The sequence below is a fragment of the Lepeophtheirus salmonis genome, chromosome 13 (assembly GCF_016086655.4).
Source record: "Lepeophtheirus salmonis chromosome 13, UVic_Lsal_1.4, whole genome shotgun sequence".
Lineage (NCBI taxonomy): Eukaryota > Metazoa > Arthropoda > Copepoda > Siphonostomatoida > Caligidae > Lepeophtheirus > Lepeophtheirus salmonis.
In genome coordinates, this window is record NC_052143.2 from 31,266,309 (window position 1) to 31,288,670 (window position 22,362).

General features: G+C 31.5%; 1 protein-coding gene across 6 annotated transcripts; it reads right to left on the minus strand.

Annotated features, from left to right (window-relative positions):
* Positions 1-16,849: 16,849 nt before the first annotated feature.
* On the minus strand, positions 16,850-21,563 carry LOC121128299 (uncharacterized). Of its 6 annotated transcripts, XM_071892927.1 has the most exons (7): positions 21,069-21,563; positions 20,523-20,696; positions 20,151-20,321; positions 19,692-19,883; positions 18,449-19,307; positions 17,973-18,394; positions 16,850-17,234 (listed from the first exon to the last, which is right to left on the minus strand). In XM_071892927.1, exons 1-7 carry the CDS (start codon positions 21,445-21,447, stop codon positions 17,038-17,040), a joined length of 2,394 nt encoding a protein of 797 aa, XP_071749028.1. In that variant the 5' UTR covers positions 21,448-21,563; the 3' UTR covers positions 16,850-17,037. The 6 variants fall into 6 exon arrangements, with proteins under 6 accessions (XP_071749028.1, XP_040579819.1, XP_040579817.1 ...); XM_040723885.2 differs by having other exon boundaries at positions 18,449-20,696; positions 21,069-21,503; XM_040723883.2 differs by having other exon boundaries at positions 18,449-20,321; positions 20,523-21,503.
* Positions 21,564-22,362: the final 799 nt, after the last annotated feature.

A 22,362-nucleotide genomic window follows, 5' to 3' on the forward strand; every position in this document is an offset into this window, starting at 1 on the left:
AAAATCATATCCAGCCTCAATTATTGTCTTTATAACAGTGGTTGTTAACCTGGAATCGATCAAACCTCAGTGGTTTGATGATACATCCTCTTGGGTTTGACAAGCACCCTGTATCGACTGAGGTACCTGCTTTCAGTGCGAATGTGCTTAACAGCGTTGTATCGCGTAGAGAGGGGAGATGCCAACATGAAAAAGCAACGGAGGTTGTCCTGCAGTGAGATTGAAAAAAGTTTCCTCTCCGTATTAGATTACAAATATTTAGTTGCTTAGTAAAAATTGTTTACACAAAACAAATACAGCCCATTCGTGTTGTTTGTTACGTCACACTCTAGTGATCCATAATTTGCTGCAGGTGATCAAACCACATTTCCGACCTTTGATATCTGTGCTGCAGGGAACTTGGTGGACTCAGTAGTAAATTCTTGGCTGCAGTGATTGTAGGTAGTTTGTATTATATTTTAATCTTTCAATCTCTTCTTACAAACTATGTAGAGTAAAAATAAAAAGTGATCTTACGAATACGTACAATATGGATTCACGTGTATGAAGGAATGAGACAGGAGTCAGCGTCCTCAATGCATGATTTGCACTGCCAAATGTGAGTAATTCTAGTCTAGCACCGGCAAAACTGAAGGAACACTTTTTATAGGTGTATTGAGATGGGAAATAGAAGAAATCAACACTTGCTGAATTAAAAGTGAAGAGAGTAAGATTTGATAAAAAGGCTACTCTGCTTGTTCTCGGCTTTCTACCCATCGAAAAACCAATCCTCACACCATCGAATGAAATTACCTACCTCATTGTAAGGCAGGGCAAACCAGACACCATTGGTGAAACACTTGCTTGTAAAACCAGCTGTATTGAAGATTGCAATATCATGTTGGAAAAACTGCTGAAGAAAATTTATCAAGAATTCCTCTTTCAAATGACACTATCTGCAGGAAGAATGAAAGACATAAGCATTGAGCACTGCTATCTTGCTCAAGTAGTTGCAGATCTGATTTTAAAACCTGCAAAATTCAGCCTCCAACTCCATGAGATTACTGACATATCCAATCTAAGTCAGTTTATTGTATTTGTTTGTTATTTGATAGAAGACAGGATAAAGGAAGGTCTTTAATTTTGAAAACCTCTTACAACAACAACCAAGGCACTCGATGTGAAGGCTTGTGGATGACTTCTTCAGAGACAATAATCTTTTATGGAATATGGTTTCTGCAGTTCTTTCGGACGGAGCTCTTGACATAAAAACAAAATAAAGGAATTAATTTTGTTGCGAAAACAATATAAGAGTGGCACTTGCCAAGGTGAAGCCACACATTTCTGAATCTGTGTCGGAAAGGTAACAGCAAAAGACACATTGATTTGCAGAAAACATTCATTGACTTATGTTTTGTGTTAAACACATGTTTTTTGGTTTTATTCTTCGACACACAATGGTGTTTGGTTGCAACTGATGTATGGTTTATTTAGTACACTTATAAATATATACCTCTGAACTGAAAAAAGAATATTTCATTTTTCCAATTATGATGGGGGTTGGGGAATGCAGTGATGAAGCTTGGAGGGTTCAGTACCTCCAACATGGTTAAGAACCAATGTTGGTATACGAGACCGTTAGAGTAAGAAGGTTTTTGCCACATGATCCCTTGGTAAATTTTGGAGTTCCTTCTTGATGAGACCGATAAGTTTGTCTTTGGTGTTGCAGGGAGTTCGGTTGGTTTGTCCTTCGATCGTGCCCCACACAAAAAAAATCCATCAGATTCGGATTTAGCGAGTTAAAAGCCAAGTTTGGCGAGTTGAAGTCGTCAAAATTGTTTTAGAGCCATTTGATACATTTTTCGAGATGTTTAATGGAGCCAAGTCCTGTTTCCCCATGTAAGAACTCTCATTGGGAATAATGCCGATCCATGGATTCACCTTAGTCACGTCCACATAGGCATAAGTATTGCCTAATGAGGCTTATGAGGATCACAAGAGGAGGCATGAGGAGGACTTCGATGCTAACCTTCCCCAACGCCTTTAAATGCCTCAAAATCACCAATAGAGCCCTCAGATTCCTTCTTAACCTTGCAAAAAGAACGTCTCACCGAGTCTCAGAGTTTGAGTATTTGTTATGTTGTTACTCTCTTGATGCGGATTCCAAGGAGGGATCTGTGCATTTTCCAAATATCTAGGACAACGAATTTGTCAATTTATTTAATTTTTTTTGAGTAATACAGGTTTAAACAAGCTATCTAATAACTAAATCAACTACCTAATTGCCAGTGTTTGCCCAAAACAGTACACAAAAGTGGTTGTATAGATATCTTGCTCAATCTGTATATTGACAATATTATCCTTTTTGCATTTTTAGTTTGTTTGTTTTTACCAAAAAAAAGACTATTCGTATTTTGATGTTTTCCCCTATTTTCTACTATTGAAAAGAAATGGAATAAAAAAGTTAATTTAGGGGGAAATTTTAGAGTTTAAACAATCTTTTAAAAGTTTTCAAATAATATTTCCCTAAATAGATTTTACCTTTCCATTTTTTTCAAAATAATAAAATCGTGGAACACACTAAGAGACATCTAACCTTTTTTATCTGTAAAACACAAGCTAATAATCCAAATATTCTAGACATGTGTATCAACATTCAACATATCATCGTTTGAGAATTAAACATGGAATTAGGAAATAAGGGTTTCTTTTTTATCTAACTTTGTAAATTGATCTAAAATATCTTAGAAGAAAAAATCTTTTTAACAATGTTTGTAATATGACTTTTTATGTAAACATGTTAAAAACACACAATAAAGTTTTCATGTTAGGATTTGAAAAAATACTAACGAAGGAGTAAAATAATGCAAGCAAATATGTTACGAATGTTGTTTCTATAAATATACAATGTCCTACCTTAACAAGTCATTCGACATGAATGAATTCATTTCATATTTTCAAAAAATAAGTCAAATTATGTAATATTAACATTGACAATTGTCATAGTACACATAAAAACTAGGCAAATGCTTACGATTACATGAAATAAGTACTTTTACTAGAATGAATCACTCTGTAAGATTATTTTGTTCCCAATTACTAAACGATATGTAATCAAGCTAAGTTTTAAAATGTCATAAATATTAATCATCTAATTCAGTGGTTCCCAATTTGGGGCGCACGCCCTGCCAGTGGGACATGGCAATGTTTTTGTGGGGCATGCGCAGGAAGTGTTTTTTGAGATTACTATACTAAACCACATAAATAAATAAACAGAAAAAAACGATAATGTGAACTTAAGTTGTGATTATCTTTTTAATTTGAGAAATGTTCGGATGGCTTCAATAAATTTCGGTGCAATTATTGGGCTAATATATATCTCTACGTAAAATATTTGTTTCATTGCTACATAATTTTACTCTGCAGTGACGTCATCACTGCGATAACATAATACATACAAAGTACAAAGTGTAAAACATTCTGGGAAACATCGTTATCAGAGTTTTTGTATTGTTATAGATATACCAATCTAACTCGGCAATTATGTAAATTCAATTATAACTATGAATAGCCTACTTTGTTAATTAATTAATAATTTTATTTATTTCAGTAACAAGCCCTATGCATCAAATGAGTGGTGCTACTAAAATAAAAATTCGTCAATATTCAAAAAAGTATTTAAAATCTGGATTCATCCCTGCTATACATGATGATCATTCACCCTTCTGCATCTTATGCCAACAATGTTTGACTAACGAATTAATGAAACAAGGCCCTCTTGAGTTGCATTTGACGGCGAAACATAGTGGGTATGTAAATTCAGATTTAAACTACTTTAAGTCTTTAAAGGAGAAGTTTACAAACAGATGGACAATAAAGTCTCTGTTTACTAAACAAACTGTTAGCATCGGTTGTACTCTTGATGTTAGTTATGAGATATCTTTAGTCATTGCTAAATGTGGAATAAATCATACTATAGGATAGGATTTAATAAATCCATCAATATCAGTATTTCTCTAAACAGTCATGGAAAAAGATGACAACGTTGTTAAAGCAATGCCACTCAGTAACAATACTGTTACTAGAAAAATAGATAAAATGAGCGAAGATATTGAAACACAACTTGTTGAAAAGTTAAAATCTATAAATTTCTCAATGCAAATGGATGAATCTACCCTGACAGACAGGGAAGTTGTATTATTAGCATATTCAATATATATATATATATAAAGGCGAATTTGCTGAAGAAATGCTATTCAGCAAATCATTAGAAACCACCACTTCTGCTGCTGATATATATGTTAAACTAACTAATTTCTTACACGTCAATAATATCTTGTGCGGCAGATGGCCCTCCTGTTATGATGAGCAAATAAAAAGGCTGCCTTAAATTGATGAAAGATGATAATCTAGAAATGATTCTTGTACACTGTGTTATTCATAGAGATAACTTACTGGCCAAAAATATTACTCCTCCTCTTAATGAGGTACTATGCTCAGTTATAAAATGTATTAATGCTATCAAAGCTAATGCAAAATGTGAGCGTCTATTCAAGCAATTTTGTGAAAATGCAGAGTATGTGAGACTTTTACTTCACACTGATGTAAGGTGGCTTTCAAAGGGGAATTGCTTAAAAAGATTCATGGTTTTATATTATATTTTTAGTGTCTTTTTAAGTGACCAGCCTAGAATGAACCACCTCATAACCGTTGATGGTAAATCATTTGTTAGTTTTTGACAGATATTTTGAGAAATTGAATATGTTGCATAAACAACTTCAAGGATCAAATAGAACTCTTGTGGTTGCAAAGACAAATATATTTGTTTTTGTTACATTTATTGAGGTATGTCAAGAAAACATTTCTCACAAAATTTTTGACCAGTTTCATTGGCTAAAAAAATGTGAGGTGACTGATAATGCTGTACTTGTCATTGTGGAGCATTTGAAAATAATTGCCTCTGATTTTAAAGAACGATTTTCTGATTTAAAAGGAATTAAATTTCCAGCATGGGTGATGCCGCCAATACTAGTGAATATATCTGATGTTTTGATGCAGTACCAAGAAGAGCTCTTGGAAAATGCAGAATGACAATTCAGTTAAAACTTTATATAATATAAAAGGAGAGATGACATGGTTTTGTAATGAGACAGAAATTGTTGTTACCCTTTCTGTCTTCATATTTAGCTGAATGTGGCTTTAGTGTTGACAATGGTTTGCTATTGAAAAAAAAAATCGACTGGATATCACTAAACGCAGAGACATGATAACTAAATTGATTAAATTGGACCCTGATATAAAATCCCTCTGTCGTAGACATGATGCACAAGGATCTCACTAACCTACATCTTTAAGCAGGCTCAATTTATATTTTTTTATTGGTTCAATAATTAAAATGATCGAAGTAATAAATTTCAGTCAAATATTTCTACTTCTGATTTCAGTTATTTATTATATGTTCGGAATCTTTATTTATTTAACTGTTCCATCGTTTTATATTTTTCTCTTCATGGAATTAATGGTTTTTTAAGCTTCCTTACCGTGAATAACAGTTAATTTTTAAACATCGTAAATCAAATATCCCGGAGCATCAACATTTCAGAAATGCATTGGTGAGGCATGGGTTAAAATCGTTTGGGAACCACTGTTCTAATTCAATGTGAGAGCTCCGTCCGAAAAAACTGCAGAAACCATATTCCATGAAAGATTATTGTCTCTGAAGAAGTCATCCACAAGTTTCTTCACATCGAGTGCCTTGGCTATTGTTGTATGAGGTTTTCAAAATTAAAGATCTTCCTTTATCCTGTCTTCTATCATATAGCACACAAATACAATGAGAGGTGTAAATTCTAAGCACTAACGTTATTTTAAAAAAAAGAAAATGACAAATGAAAAGGCAGTCCATACCATTTGCAGAACGCCTGGCATAAGAGTAACTTAGTTCTCATGACGTTTTATTTGCGAGCAGATACGAGAGTGAAATATTTATGTATAAATTATGATTTTTGCATTACTTAAGATACATCTTACGCTGTTCGTGAATATAAATATATAAGTGGTACGCATGCACCTAGATAGAAGGCTCCCATAATTATTTCAAGACAATTCAAAATAGCATCGGATAACACATAGTGCATTTTTCAGTCCTACTCGAACACAGAAGATTTTAATAAAGAGAATAATGGGCATAGGCAACGTGCAACTTGAGGTACGGAAGAACTTCCAGGTGAAGAGAGACTCGTCTCCTAACTCCAATGATGTCCCAAACAAAACAAAAAATCTCCAGTTATCTAACTCCAAAGATCTAGATGTACACAAATAAGATCGGTTGACGCACAAATAAAGAAATTGAAAAGCTAATGGAAGAAAATGCACCAAATACTTTTAAAATTAAAAGAACATTGGAAATAATAAGGAGAACTTCAGTGAAATTTAAGGAGAAAACTGAGGAATTGTGTGTGCTTCTTGAGGAGTCTTCCCCGGATTTTTTTTTTTGCTTCTAACGTGATAAAAGGCTCAGTGGCGTTGTTGCAATTCTGGATATTAATAATTGAAGTAGCAATGGTTAGGTAAACAGTATGGCCGTTTATGGATCTCCCAAATCATTTTCATCTCTTATTTTTGATATTCCAATTTTTCTATCTTCTTGTTTAGAGTTTAATTGTAAAGATAGTGAAACATGGTCAGAGTCAGCATGCTACAAAAAATTTCTCCACAAATTTTTGGCCGATAATTTTTACTTGTTTTGAAAGTGCATCTTTCTTTTCTTTTTTTTATATTCTGAATTAATTGTGTTATACCAGTAAAAAATTTGAATTTACTTTCATTTCGAACCACATACGGAAGTAAAAATTTACGACGAACTCGACGACAAAGTGCAACTTTTTTGCTTTATCTTCATCCAACCCATGCTTTGAGATGTATAGTTGTGCAAAACGACTCGCCCTTGGGACCCATGTATAATGTGAAACATAGCTTCTTTTTATTTTAAGAAGATATTCATCCAAAGTTCCTAAGATAATAATTTTCGTAATGCAATACGAATAATATTGAGCATAAAACAAATCAACAATGACACTTTTAGACACTTCACGTATAGAAAATTCGAAGACGTGAACGTTGTCAGAAATAATTTCTCCATGTTTCCCTACTATAATAAAAAAATACATAATAAATTGGATATATATTTTACATATTATATAGTACAGCTTACATTTGGCATCGGTTGTTATTAATGTGGAAAACATCGCTAGAGTAGTTTAGGATAGAATCCATCCAAATAAATTTTGTTGGTAGTTAATAGAGGTCGCACACCGCAACAAATCCTCAATTTCAAGCTCTATATTTCATGAGAACCCACACTTTATACTTAGATGTTATCTCCTGCTAACATTAAAGAATAATAAATAAAAAAATTCAAACACACACACAGTTCATTTTGCCAACTACAAAAAATATAGCAAGCGTTTTAGGTAATATTTTATACAACTCGAAATATACATGTCTAAAATCTTTTACTAATTAATTATAAACTGCCAAATTTGTTGCCCTTTAAATAAACGCATCATTTTAGAGATAACTAAGATTCAAAGCAATACGAAACGTGACGATTGAAAACATTTCTTGACGTCCTGAAATAATTACTCTTTTTTTTGCATGAAAAGATTTGAATTTAAGTACCTTGCATGTTATTTGACATTTGCACTCTTCGTTAATGTATGAGATTCTCTACCTCAAATTTTTTAGAACTCTTTTTAATTCCATCTAAACTATATTTTATTCCTATGACTTTGTAGAATGCTCCAAAAATGACCAGTTTGAATTAATGAAACTTTTTATTTTTGTAATAATATCACTTGTGCACTAGACAATTTTTAATCAAAGTTTGCTAAATATAATTAATTTGTTTGCTTGTGCTTGTGGTTTTAATATATTACTGGATATATTACACACAACCTCATAAAAATGGATGAGGCCTAATTTGATAACAAAATCGTTATAAAAAATGAATATTTAATGTAAATTATTATCAAAAACTATTTTTTAATGTTTCAACAAATATTACCTTGTTAAAAACTAAAATTAATTTCTACTGATCTTAATTTATAAAAAGTGATCTAAACTTTATTCATAAAATTATTTTTAACATTTATAATGTTTTTCACGATTGTTAAATTGAATTTAATACTTAGTAAAGCTTACAAATTTAAGTCATTTAATTTTAAGACTAAGTTACCCATATATAATTCAATAAAATTTGTTTAGTATTTACCCCGTTCATTATAAGCAAAATTTAAAACTGACAGACAATTGAGACATGATATGAACCTATCGGAATGATTTTCTAGTCCTTCACAATTTTTTATCTGGTTCTTCTATCCTCTGAGGAGACAAACTAATCATATAATACTACAGTTTTTAGTGACTTAAACGATCTTGCAGTAACTAAAAAATGAGAAAATTGAAACTGAGTCTTGGGCTAACACAATTGGGTATTCTTTGTATGAAATTGTAGAAGCAAAAAAAAAAATTAAGTCTCAATTCCAGATTCCAGTTAACGAATATACCCACATTCAGTTCAAGAAAATGATATATCTGAAGCGCATTGCTTATTGTTCTTTTATTCTTGATAAGAGAACATTTATTTATTGAGTACCTATGGGTAAATGTGTTCATGAAAAATGGTCAGTAACCCTGATGATTTCTTGGGTACTTTTTATCAATATTTTTTAGGTAAAATGTGTCTGTTCGCCTACTAACTATGTACAATGCTGGGTATTATGTAAATAATAGTGGGGGTTTCTGGTCTGAAAACTAATTTACTAGAAGTTTCATTTGCACCGGTAACAAATATAAATTAAGTCTAGTTAATACAAAAATGGTCAAGATTGGTATTTTTACATGAATTGTTTATCAAAATAGTTGTTTTTCAAAATTGTGAACACAGACACAATAACCTGATATGAATTATAAAGTGTTCTATAAATCATATTTTTATAGCACATAAATCAGGATAGGGCACATTTCATGGAAATACAAGGTTAGCCCAACATGTGATCGGGCTGGCTAGAATTTTCAATTTGATGTATATCAGTCTTTATTGGTATTGAGAAAAATCACTTAAGACCGAAAAAAAAAAAAAAAAAATTGGACTGAGTATTAACGCCAGTATTTACTTTTATTTTTGTCAATCAGACTCTTTCAGACTCGAATTTATTTATTTCATTATTATAGAAAACAGGGAGTTAATAACATATATTTAAGATCGTTTTAAAAATTAAATTTCACGAATATAATTTTCTTTTTGTAAGTTTAAAAAAAGTTAAGAATCAAAATTAATAGTTTGTGCATATTACGATTGCTCTTTTGCAAAAACTTGTAATCTGGAATTCCACTGATTGGCTCAGAAAGAGTTAATGACAGGAATCAGTTCGATACAAGTCAATGCAACACTACTAAATATTACCTTTTATTTTTGAGTTGTTTTATGACGTTATATACAAAGTTCAATAGTTCATTTTAGCTATACAAAATATATATTCATATAAATGTGTTTAACCTGTTACAACTATTTCTTTTTTTCAATAAACTTAGAAAATCAACCTAAATCTATTATACAGTATACCTAGTATATTGAAAATTCAAGAAGGCAGTTAGAATGAATGACATCAATATTATGTCAAGACGTCATTTTCCATGTCTCACGAAGATGTACGACACAAAATACTCTTTAAATAAGTGACAAGGCTACAAATATATACTTTAATCTCAAATTTCAATATCATGTTGTAAAGAAAAAAAATCTTATAAAATATTGTAAAAAATTGTTAAAAAAACTAAAAATGCAATGCTTATTAAAAACATGTCAAATTACAATGGAACAAAATTGAAAATTCCTCATAGAAAGCGTTCAATTATTTATATATTCTTTTAAATACGAAACATACACAATATTACTATTTTTAAACAATCCATAATAACTATTAACATTTCTGAGTATTGCGTTAATATAATTGAGTTTAGATGGTCTGCTCAGAGTAGTTAGGGGTCGACCATCAAACAAACTTTACTTTAATAATATATAAGATAACTCCTAAACAAATCCTGAGTGTTTTCTCTCCTTTTCTCATGAGCATACTCACACATAGTTACTCAATGATAAAGTGTTATTATCTCCTCAAAAATGAAAGAATAATGATAAAAGATAAAAAAAAACATTATTCAGGTTGCCAAAAAGAACAAAACTTGCTTGCTAAAGAATACAAAGTATTTACAATTTTAAATAAATGTATGTGTAACGACAATATGAAAATCTGGCATTTTCAAAGTACCCAATTTTCAGCATTTCCTTCTAACGAACTATAATACACCCCGGTCCATTGGTTATGCATGTGAACTGTTTGTCCATAAAGTGTGTCGAAACCAACCGTCCCACTTCCATGAGCATCAAAAACCTCTTATAATATTCAATAATACACCTCATCCAACGAGTAGCGCAAGCAAACTGCTTGTTCAATACCTGGCTCAACACCCACAGCCTCTGTTTTACTTTCCATCAAGGAACCCCTTCTAATATCATATAATACAACCGGCTCAAGGGTTATGCAAGTGAACTGATGGTACACGAGATCAGTAAAACCCCACCACCGACACTTTTATAAACATCAAGGACCCCATCTAATATCCCATCATATGTACATCCCTATCCAAGGTTGTGCAAGTGAGTCTCTGGTCCAAATGGTTGGTCATAAACTACCACAGCCACTTCCCTGAACATCAAGGACCCCCGTTTTTCTACAGAACTCAAGGGCTTGAACCATTGTTGGTATTATACTTAAAAGGGTATGTAAGAGTATTTGAAACTTTGTTGGTGTTTAATGACCCTCATGCAGCTCCCCTACAACCTGAGGGTTCAGAGGATTTTCTAATAAAGTGTATGCAAAAATAGATGAACATCTAGTGAACCAGTAGTTCAGTTGCATAGCACGTGAGCTGGGGTTTACAGTATACTATCCTTCATACTCCAGATAGTGGGAGCGATAGGTTTTGATCCTCTTTAGCTGGTCCAGCTGTCCTCATGCACAATCTATTGGCCGTGGTATATTTTGTAAAATAAAATGGGGTCTCTCGTGACTATTTCTTAATATACAATAGTTTGATTACTATATTAATTTTAATGAAAGTGAACACACTTATTAAATTGTATCATAGTCAAATTCTTAATGATCCAATTGCTTGCAAGGAATTGTTTAACAATCAAATTACCCAGAATCATTTAACAATCAAATTACCCAGAATCATTTTGCCTAACAATGAAACCGGAAATTTGGCAAAATAGCCGATTTTCCAAATCGGCCCTACCATATGTACTTCTTTTTCTTTTATAATATGATGTGGTAACTCATGAGCCATCTCTGGATCGCCCCCTAACTGAGCTATATCAACAAATGTTGTTCCTAAACCTAATCTAAAGTCACATACATATTGTTTATTTTAAATTTTCGATTTTTTTTTTTTTAAATGTTTTTTTTTTTAAATGAGTCTTCAACTCATATTTCATTCAATTCTATAAAGTATAGACTTGCAGTAAATGCATGTCGACGTAAACTCTTTCAAAATTTCATTTATTTACATACTTTTCTTATAGAACTCTATAATTATATATTATTTTTTCTTTATTAATATGATGGCACACGCTCAACTGCTTTTTTATTTCTTAGATGAAATATCTAAGCAGTTCTAGGATGCACTCAAAAATTACTCTATGGAATCCGGACATACAAATATCTTAACAGACAAACTTTTCTATATTAATATAGATAAAAAAGAAAATGGGATGTTCGTTTATTCTTTAATATGATGAACTGAGCTTTGGCTAAATTAGGTTGTTTTCTAAAATGTGTAATCCACTGACAAATAGATGAAAAGGCAAACTTTGGCTAGTAATATATCAAGTATCTGACGGTGTCCTCCATCTGGAATAAAACTAAAAAAGTAGGAATGGTTGGTGGCTATGCCACTGACGACTATGGCTGTCCTAAAAACCGACACAGTCTACCCTAAAATTATGGATATAATATAATTTAGCAGGAATATGGGCTCATTAATGATGAAATCAAGACTCGAGGATTTTGTTAACAGATAGTTGAGGATGCTTCTACCGTTTTAGACTATAATATCTAGCAATAATTATTTATGTGAACTCGCTTGATATCCTTTCTTCTCGGCCATGCTCAATCACATAATATGAGATGTTATTAATTATTTTTATGTCTTGTTTTCTTCGTCAGTGGATTTGCTACTTTAAGTGCAATTTGCAACACGTCAAATTGGTAAATAAAATAATTTAATATGGAAATTGACGATCAACAGTTGATGGATACAAATTTTATCCGCACTCAATTTGAAAAAAAAAAATCATTCTATCTTGCTTATAACTTGACGGGTCACAGATAGGATATACACATAGATGAAAACGATAAAAAAGAAAAAAACAAGTATTTATCTTCTACTTTTTTTTTTGAAATTACATCCATGGTATTATCATTCTCTAAATGATAGTCCAAATATTTATATATATTAAGACGTCACCTATGACAATAGGAGAAACAAAACAAAGCAAAACTTGACAACATGATTAACAGTCATTACATCGTGTGTGTTTATTTTCATACGTTGTGTTTGACATGATTATAGGTGATACTGCAGTTTTCTAAAGTGAACACGACGAATGATTATATATACTTATGAATTTAACAGGAAGTGATAAATCATTTCCATTTTTCTTAATTCGTTTTTGTTTCAGCTCTAGAAAAACTGTAGTGTCCGTAAATATGTCACATATTATGTGATTCACTCAACCTTTCCTTAAAAAAAGGAATAAGAAACAGGCCCGATTGGAACAGGTAGTAAACTAATTACATTACTTTTAAATCAAAAGGACATTAATAGACTACAAATAGGTTGTTTGATTTTAATATATCAACGTTTAATAGACATTTTTAGTTAATTCTCAAAAATTCCCCTATATAGAAGGAAAAAAAAAACCGGAAATTATGTATTTGTATAGCTTTAGTTATTTACTTTTTCACAACTATAGGATTATCCTTCAGGGGCGCTTGCAGGATTATATTTTTGGAAGAGGCTTGGTTTTTGACATTTTTATGGGGAAAAAAATTCCTAAATTAGAATTTTTTAGAAAAAATTTGAATTATTAAATTACAAAAATTACATTCTTTTTTTTATTTTAAAAATCCACAGTTATTCACAAAAAATTAAATTATTTCGAAAAAAAATCAAAAATCCAAAGCTATTTTTAAAGAATTATTTTAAAAATTAAATTTTTCGGAAGAAAATTTTAAAAATCCACAGTTGTTTACAAAAAATTCAAAAATCCACAGTTTTTTTCAAAATATTCAATTTTTGGAGAAAATTTTCCAAAATCCATAGCTTTTCACAAAAAATCAATTTTTTTGAGAAAAAATTTAACTTAAATTTCCTTTATTAAATTTTTTTTTTTAAATTTAATATTAAATTTTCAAGTAAAGTGACAAAATTGCTTAATTTGGAGGGGAGGCTACAGCCTCTCTAGCCCACTCATGTGGACGCCCCTTTCTTTACAGTTTAATAATAAATAATAATTTGAGTTCAACAAACTAACAATCAGAGAACTAATAAGGAGTAACTAGACAGCTGACAAGAAAATATCCGGTGTAAGTTCAATTATTTACCAGTTTTTTAAATTATTTTTAAAAGTTATGATGAATCACAATTAAAAAACTCATTCATTAATAATTGATCAACTGATATTGTTTTTACGTTTCCGAATATGTCAATGTACTTTTAACTTTTAACATATGAAACGAAAACTGCAATCATATTTCCGACATATGTATATGTTTCTATGCCAATGCCAAAGTATGCTAAATTTGTACACAAAAAACGTATTTCATTCAACTGTATATTGAATAAAACCAGATTTTTGAGGAAATAACAATACCCCTTCCACATTACTCATATTAAGCCTTTATATCCTCCATCCTATCAAATATTAAATCCCTTTTATACAGTACTAACTAAGGATTACCCAGTGTTGCTTATGATAAGGAGGGAGAGTGAAATCACATTGAAAATGGTCAGATTAATCTATGTAATGTTTCATTGTGGTCGAAAAAGATCCTGTTAACTCTAATTCTATTTCTATTGGATTCTTCAGAATATATCAATCCGGTTAAGTAAGGTAAAGGTAATTTACCGCGTCTCATCATAATAGCAACCCCCCAGAAAAATGCTTGAAACCTTAGTATTATTATTTTGAATATAAAAAAAAATATTGTGTTATAAACTTCAAATAACATACCAACAACATATATGCAATTAAAAAATTGTCTAGATGAGAAGTCCATTTTCGATTTACTTCAAAAAAGTCCAAAATCGAAATTTGCAAAGTAAATTGCAAAAACTGTTTTTGCACTAATTTTGCAAAAAAAATAGTTAATAGCATTTATTATAATTGTAAAAGAAACACAAACATACCAATGTTTTTTTTGTACTTTCATAAACAAAAAGTTATGAAGAATAATGTTGCCGAAAAAATAACCCTCGATAACTGGTTCATTTTTGCAAATATTGCAAAAATTATGTTACAAAGTGTTCCAGAAATTGAAAATACTTCAAAGAACATTTAGAGACATTTAACACGATAAAAATGTATTGTTTTGTGGATTTTCCTTTAAAAATATTGAAAACTGACGTTAGATAAAGAAATGGGGGGGAAGAGAGAAAAAATTGAAAAATTATCCAGAAAATGACAGATATGACAGATAAAACGTCAATTTTTATTTGGCAAATTTATATGCAAACCAATCTCCAACAAATTTCTACAAACTTTATTTTATTTACTAATCCCAAATTTTAATGGAAGTTCATTTTTTGGCACCTGAAATAAACGAAATAGCTATTTTCACTGATTTTTTTTTCCCCATAACTTTTTTGATTTTGACTAAATTTAGAAAACGCAGTTATTCGTATAATTGTTGTTTGAAACGTCAATCTCTTTTTGATAAATAACTGAACCCCCTTTCTAGTCTCCATGAGCTGCAAAAAATAGTTTTTTTTTTTTTGGGCATAGCATAAGCCCCCCTTATGGGACCCCCAACGAATTTGACAACCCTGTCTTAGCAAGTCCGGGCTCAAAAGAGGGACCCATGCAAAATATACATTGATTTTTTTTCCAACCAGCTGCTATTTCCGCTTCTTTTACCCTAATCAGTGTTCTCAACGTTGATTGGTGGAATTGGACTTCGCTTTAGAGTACTTTGTATAAGCTTTCCATACGTCATATTTTCTCTTTCTGTCCCGAAATTGGAGACAGCAACAGAGGATAGTTAAAATTTAACTATCCGTGGCATTTAATAATAAGGTATTTAGGTATAATATAAGGAAATATATTATTGGAGTAGGAGGATCATAGGCATATTTACCGTTTCGTGATATTCAGACAATTATTACTTTTGAGGATCATGAAATTAAATTGAAAGTCTCATTATGAGGAAGTGCTTGTGAGTGTATCTCTTATCTTGTATTCCGGTGTGGGGGAGGAGTTACTTGGAGTCCATCCGAGGACTTTGTGATGAGGCAGAGGAGATCACATCTCATTAAATTAAACACTACGACTGTTTTCTTGTATCTGCCACGAACCATTACAAAAAAGGAAATAAAATATATCACTTTACCATATAGTACTATCATCAATTTGAAACCACAAAAACTCTCTGAAATGTCTACGATAATGTTCTGAGGTCACAATTATCACCTGATTTACTTAATACACATACAAATATCTATTAACATACGGATTGACCTTTTCTAATCCTAGTTACATAGAGATTTATAGATGTCCATAGCACATATTTTTTACAAGTCGAAGTTATCATGCTTCTGAGTCCAATTCATCATGCTCCATGATGAGTCCAACCCATTAACCCCCTAACCATTCTCTATGCCTCTAACCCTAAGACGTCACCGGATCCAACAATATAAGTCCAGTAAAATAAATCTACCATATATTATTATAAATCATCTGTGACGTAATTTCTTTGAACGTACACTCACGGTTAGCTGGAGTAAATTACTTAAAATTTTGTGCACCTTTTCGTATCTATGTATTTATTTCTCGAAGGGTGGAAGATATAAATCACGAAATAAGTTCACTATAAAAATATATATTAGCACGTGATTTTAATTGTCATCTTTACCGTAAAGGTCAATTTTTGGTTGAACAGATCATTCTGCGGTTCATTAAATTCACAAAGCATGAGAATTAAAAAAAAAGTGAAATGATGATCGTATTTATTTTTTATTATTTGTAACTTATAAATATAGTCCCATGGTGTACAAATTCGTTCGTGGCATGAGGCGAAAGTGATTTATAACCAACTCTCTCATTTCCTTTTTATCTAATAGTTTTTTGATTTTTTTTTGTTATTTGATTTTCTATGAGAATATTTTTATGGCATCGATACGTCAAAAGTCAACTTACTTCTTTTTGAAACACGTTTTTGTATCTATTTTTTTTACTTAATACTATTTCTAACTGTTTAATGGAAATTCCAAATAGTTTAAATGTTATACCTCTATATAAATATAAAGCAAAAGAACAGTTAAGAATTGCTCTTCCTGCAAATTTTCTTTTCATTTAAGAAATTTCTAATTTTTTATAACAGAAAATAAACTCAATCTATAAAAAAATCAACGTTGAGTAAAAGGACATTCCGGGAAATGTATAACTCTGACTACAAATGCAAAATACGACCAAATGCATGTTCAAATATGTATTGCCCCATGGCAATAAATAAAAAATTAAATCACATTTTTATATTTACTTTTAATAGAACTAATAACAACATTTTAAAACAATATACATACAGGAACTGCGTAAATCTATTAAAAGATACTAAAGAAATGAATTTATACAATATGATAATAATTTTTTCCCCTATCATTTATCTAAATCTAGTAGATTTTGATTAATTCAATGTTATTTTAGTAGTCTATTTTTTATGAGGAGTCTTTTTTAACGAGCAGACCCGTGAAGCTAATGAGTCGATAGGGATTTGAGTATAAAAAGGATTCACCATATCCACGCCATTCTACCCAGATTTGATCTCCGGCTTCAAGATTTGATATCAATGTAAGAGACGCAGAGTCTCGATCGTCTTCGGCGGCTGCATCGCTTTGGAAGTTGTTGATCATTCCTGTAGATTCAAAAAATAATATTTGATTATGTATTTTTATTATCAGTCAACAATGGCTTTATTAAACATTCTTTTTCTATATTTTCTCTATATACTTTTTGAATACGTCTATTCATCAAGCTTACTTTGTTTATATACTTTAGTTAAAATAAGTTTTGGGGGGAGATAAATCCTTATAATGAAGAGTCTTCTCTATTAAATATTTAGTCACAATTTTTTTCAGCTTTCATTATCTGAATGAAGTTAAAAAAGTTTATTCATTTGAAAACTCGGTAATGTATGTAAACTTGTGCTGCCTCAATAATAAAACAAGCTGGAAGGGGTTTTTTTTTGGTTTTCAAAATTGAGTGTGTATTACATATTATTACATAAAAATTATTTTTTTTCGCAATTTAGATATTGTGGTTGGGGGAGCTACAGCCTCTCCAGCCCACCAGCTGCGAACCTCCCTGCCACTTAATGATGTTTGGATGGAGTTTATAATATTTTCATAATCAATTCCCATGTTATTATTATGATATTATTGTTATTATTAGTGAGACAAAGTATTTTTGAATGACTAGTCAAAAAATAATTTTATTTTAAGTAGATGTAATATAAATCAGAATACTAATTTGATTCAGTGATTGATTTCAAGAGCGTTTAGTAAATTTTTAATTTGATGGTTACTGTATGTCATATACATATTTGACAAAATATGTATATGGATTGGAAAATTATTCATATAATACAACTTACCAAGTACTTTCCATCCGTCAGATCCAGGAGACTGCTTATAGAGTGCACACCAAATAGCTTTGGAATTAACGGAAACTAAATTAGCTGTAAATGAGAGTAAGTAATCCCCGCTCTGCTTAACTGTCACATGTCCATTATTTTTGTTCATCATTTCGTCTGAGTTCACATTACAAACAGAGTAAGTAATTACTCCAGCTGTGCGTATTTCATCTGAAGTGACAGAGCAAGAGAATCGAGATGGATCCATTACGCTTCCGAATTGTTTGACCATTGAATTAAGGATGGATTTGAGATTTACCACATCCGACTTTACTTCTTTCATGTCACGGCGAATAACACTTGAGAGTTCATTTTTGACAAATAGTACTTCTCGTGTAAGAGTAGTAAGGTTTGTACTCCCAGAGGATCTGTAGACCTCATCCCTAAAAAACATGGATTTAGAATTATATTTAGAATGATATTAGTTTCATACTTACAAAGATTGAATACTACCAGATGATGAGTGATGTTTTGAAGGTGATTCATTTGAGAACCTTGCTTTAAGAATGAAAATAGTATTCGTCAAACTTGTTAAAGCAGCCCTTAGACTTGAAATATCCGTTCTTAAATCCGATATACTTTTATCCTGATTCCCTTGTACAAGCTCATGTCGTTTAATACTTTCATCAATAGCTTCAAGTGTAGTTGTTACAGTTGAAGCACTTTTTTTGAGGGTTTTAATACCTCCTTCGACATCATAGTTTGTATTTTTCATACTTAGGATTTCGTTTGAGAGCTTAGAAAACTCCTCTCTAAAGTTCTTATCAACATAATTTAAGGACTCTACTTTCGACTGAAGCTCAATGGTGGACTTCCTTAAAGTAGAAACATCAATGCTAAAAACTGAGAAATTGTTTCCAAGACTATTTTGCTTGTTTATAAAGTCCTTTTGGGAGGTTTCCAATGAGATCTCCAGTAGATCAAGCTCCGACTTTATGTTCTCAGCAAACTCAATTACCCTTTTCAAACGATCTGTAGTCAGAGTGACGTTCCCTTCCACCACTTGTATTCGTTCGCCATAAGACTCATGTGTTTTGATTGAGAATCCTCGGATTCTGTTTTCAATCTCTGTCACTCTGATATCTAGCCCTGAGGTGACGTTACCCAGACTTGAGTGCAAATGAGGTATGGAACCGGCAACTTCTTTTAAATTACTTTTCAAAGAATATAGCGTGGACTCCGTGTCTGACTCAGTGGATCTAACTCGTACTTGTAGAGAGTCCAACTCTTTCCTCAAACTTGGAACAGAATTCTCAACAACGTCCTCCAACATGTCTTCGAGCGACTCTGTGCTGTCTACAGTATTGTACAAAACTTTTTTAAGTATTTCAAGTTTAGTTTCAAGAGTCGATAAACTGTTTACAACACTGTCATCTAATTGTGTCAAATTACCCCTAGTATTTGATATTTTATTAGTTATTTCTTCTGTCTGTACTGAATGAATCTCATAGAGTTTAGAAATTTTAGAATTGATAGAGGATTGAAGTTGTTTTTGTGATAGTTTAGTAAGATTAAAATCCTTCCTTAAAGAGATTAAAGAAGTTCTATAGGATAGAGTATGATTTAAAAGAGCACTCAGTCGAAGTTCACAGTCATAGGTCTTATTTTTAGTGAAAGTCAAGTCGTTTTGTATACTATTTGTACTTAGTCTAGATTCATATTTGAAATTTTTCAAATTACCTGAAATTCTCGACACGTTTATTGTGAGATCATCAAAGCTCATCATCAGGGACATGGAATTGTTTCTAATGGATGACAAATCCAACCGTATCTTGTCATTGTCATCCATAAGATTCTTAAAATTGGTTTGTAAATCATTGGATTTGGACATGACCGTCTCTGTTGCAGATCTCAAATCCGCTCCCAATGATCCTAAATCGTTAAGAGAAACATTAAAATTGACAATGTAGAGTCTATTTTGAAAGATTTGTCTTTTTAAATTGATGTAATACTCCTCAAAACTTCCGAGGTTTTTAGACAAATGACTCACTTTGTTGGAGTCGGACTTTTGTCGTTTTTCCACTATATTTAATGTGTTCCAAATACGAGAAAAGTTATTATGAAAATGTGTGTTATTTTGTAGGATTTCTCGTCGAAACTGATAGAGTATCTCATTTGGGCTATAATTTTTTATATTACCTTGAACAAAATTAAGTGTGGAGAGTTGATGAGATAGCTCCTGACTATTATGAGCAAGGCTTATGTTAATTTTTTCAATATTTCCAGCATTTCTGAAAACCTCTTGCCGTACTGTTTGAAGCTTGAGATCCGCTTTTGTCTCAACATCAACTATTTGGCTTTCCAAGTCTCCTAAAGAGTTGAGTAAAGTGGTATTTAATCGACTTAACTTAGGCAGTACGTTTCGTATGTCCTCTCGACTTTCAGATAGGTGTGATCCAAAGTCGTTGAGGGCACTCAGTACATTATTGGAAAAATTATTACGAGCTTGTACATGATTTGAAATCTGTAGCTCATAGTCTGTTGCCCAATCTTTAAGATTTCCATATTTACCTTCTAACCTGAGGAATTTCGTGTCAGTTTCCATTTTATATCTTTGAAGTCTTCCAGACGTTATATTTAGCTCATTTATTTCAACTTTTAAGGCGGATATTCGTTTGTCTAATGAGTTTGTGGTATTGAATAGGGTCGACCTAAATCCAAGTTTAAGAGCATTCATTTCCACAGCTAAAGTAGTGAAATTAGTTACGGTAGAGTCCTTAATAGAGGCTATATCATTATAAACTGTATTGGTCAAATTAACGATAGTCGTGGAAAAGGAGTCAAGGGACAGGGAAGAGCGATTTAATTTTTGAACAGAGGATTCCTGTCGATCTAAACGATTTAACAAAGCACGGATATCCACACCTTGTGTTGTCAACTTTTTTTTGACGTAATCAGTATTTGAGGTTAAAATATCTACATTTGTAATGGTGTAGTTCAACCTATCACGTAGTTCAGAGGAGTTAAAATAAAGTCTTTCTGTCTGTGATGAAATTCGATTCATGTAATTTGTCATAGATGATGTCAGAACATTAAGTCTCTGTGCAAATTCCTTACCTGTTTCTTTAACTTCCTCTGTCTCCATTCGTAGACGAGCCAACTCAGTGTCTCGACGAATGTTCTCACTTTTAAGCTGACTGATTTCTTCTTGAGCAGTTCGACTTTCGGATCTCAGTGTTAGAACCTCACCATGCGTGAGAGATATTTGAGTTTCTAAGGCATCCGCCCACTTTTGAAGTGCATCGATGAGGCTCACATCCGCAGGATCATTTCCATCTGACTGCATAGTACTAAATTGTCTACTATTGCGAAATTGTCGTAGATCTAATTTGAGGGGATTAAGTAGTTGGGATTTGGATGAGGTGGAATGGATGGGCCTAGTTAATAGGATATTGAGGCAGAGAAGGAGTCCAATAGGATCACAAAATATAAACATGATGTTGTTTCCAATGAGTAAAATGATTAAGTTTTAAATATGCATGGAAGGATATGTTCAACAACTGACTGGATCAAAAATAGCAAATGACTTCTACAGGTTGAAGATTAGAAATCTTTTGTTTTTATTTTATTATTTTTTATTGATAAGTGAGAGTGTGTAGTATAGATATTATGTATTTGCCATCTCTGGTTGTACAATGTGTACACATCATGGAAATATAATTTAAATTTCCCGCCCCTTATATAAATGATAGGCTTTTTTTTACATTTTTTGAATTTTATTTTTCAAGAAAAAAAGGTAAAATACAACATTTATTCTTTTATTTGATAAATGATTTCATTTTCAGGGAAGGTGCCAATATTCCCATAGAATAATATATTGGAGAAAAAAATATGTGTAGATATGAAAGAGTAGACATAAATTATATTCCATTGTTTCGTCATTTGGTTGTAAGCGTAATGATATATCCATATATATTAAAGTAAATATATATATATATAATAATAATTGAATAATTTAGGAAATTGAGGTCGTGTGTAACATAGTGAACATTCAGTTTTTAAAGAAAGTTTTGATTACTTTTAAATTATAAAGCAATTACCCTAAAAAATGATAAGTGTACACATTATATGTAACCACTAATAATAACATAATGCATTGAAATATGTTATTTATGTACTTTATACTAAGCAAATTTATTTGTTGAATAAATTTAAAATGAACACTTGAAATGTACGCGCTTAAATGATTCAAAATTATAGACATTTTAAATGTCTGACTTCAAAAGTTCCTTGAGCATATTGTTTCTATAAAATATCAGTTTTTAAAGATATTACTTTTTTTTTTCATTAATGAAAAAAATGTCATCAGAGAGGGATTAAGGTTTAAGGCCGTTTCCTTTATTTATCGTGC

What these genes read in the sequence shown, in the direction of transcription:
- LOC121128299 (XM_040723882.2), bottom strand. Translation starts at nt 21,447, where the DNA reads ATGTTTATATTTTGTGATCCTATTGGACTCCTTCTCTGCCTCAATATC. An exon ending in TCTGGTAGTATTCAATCTTT is followed by an intron (nt 18,395 to 18,448) that starts GTAAGTATGAAA and finishes CATGTTTTTTAG; the next exon opens with GGATGAGGTCTACAGATCCT. An exon ending in TGACGGATGGAAAGTACTTG is followed by an intron (nt 17,235 to 17,972) that starts GTAAGTTGTATT and finishes TTGAATCTACAG; the next exon opens with GAATGATCAACAACTTCCAA.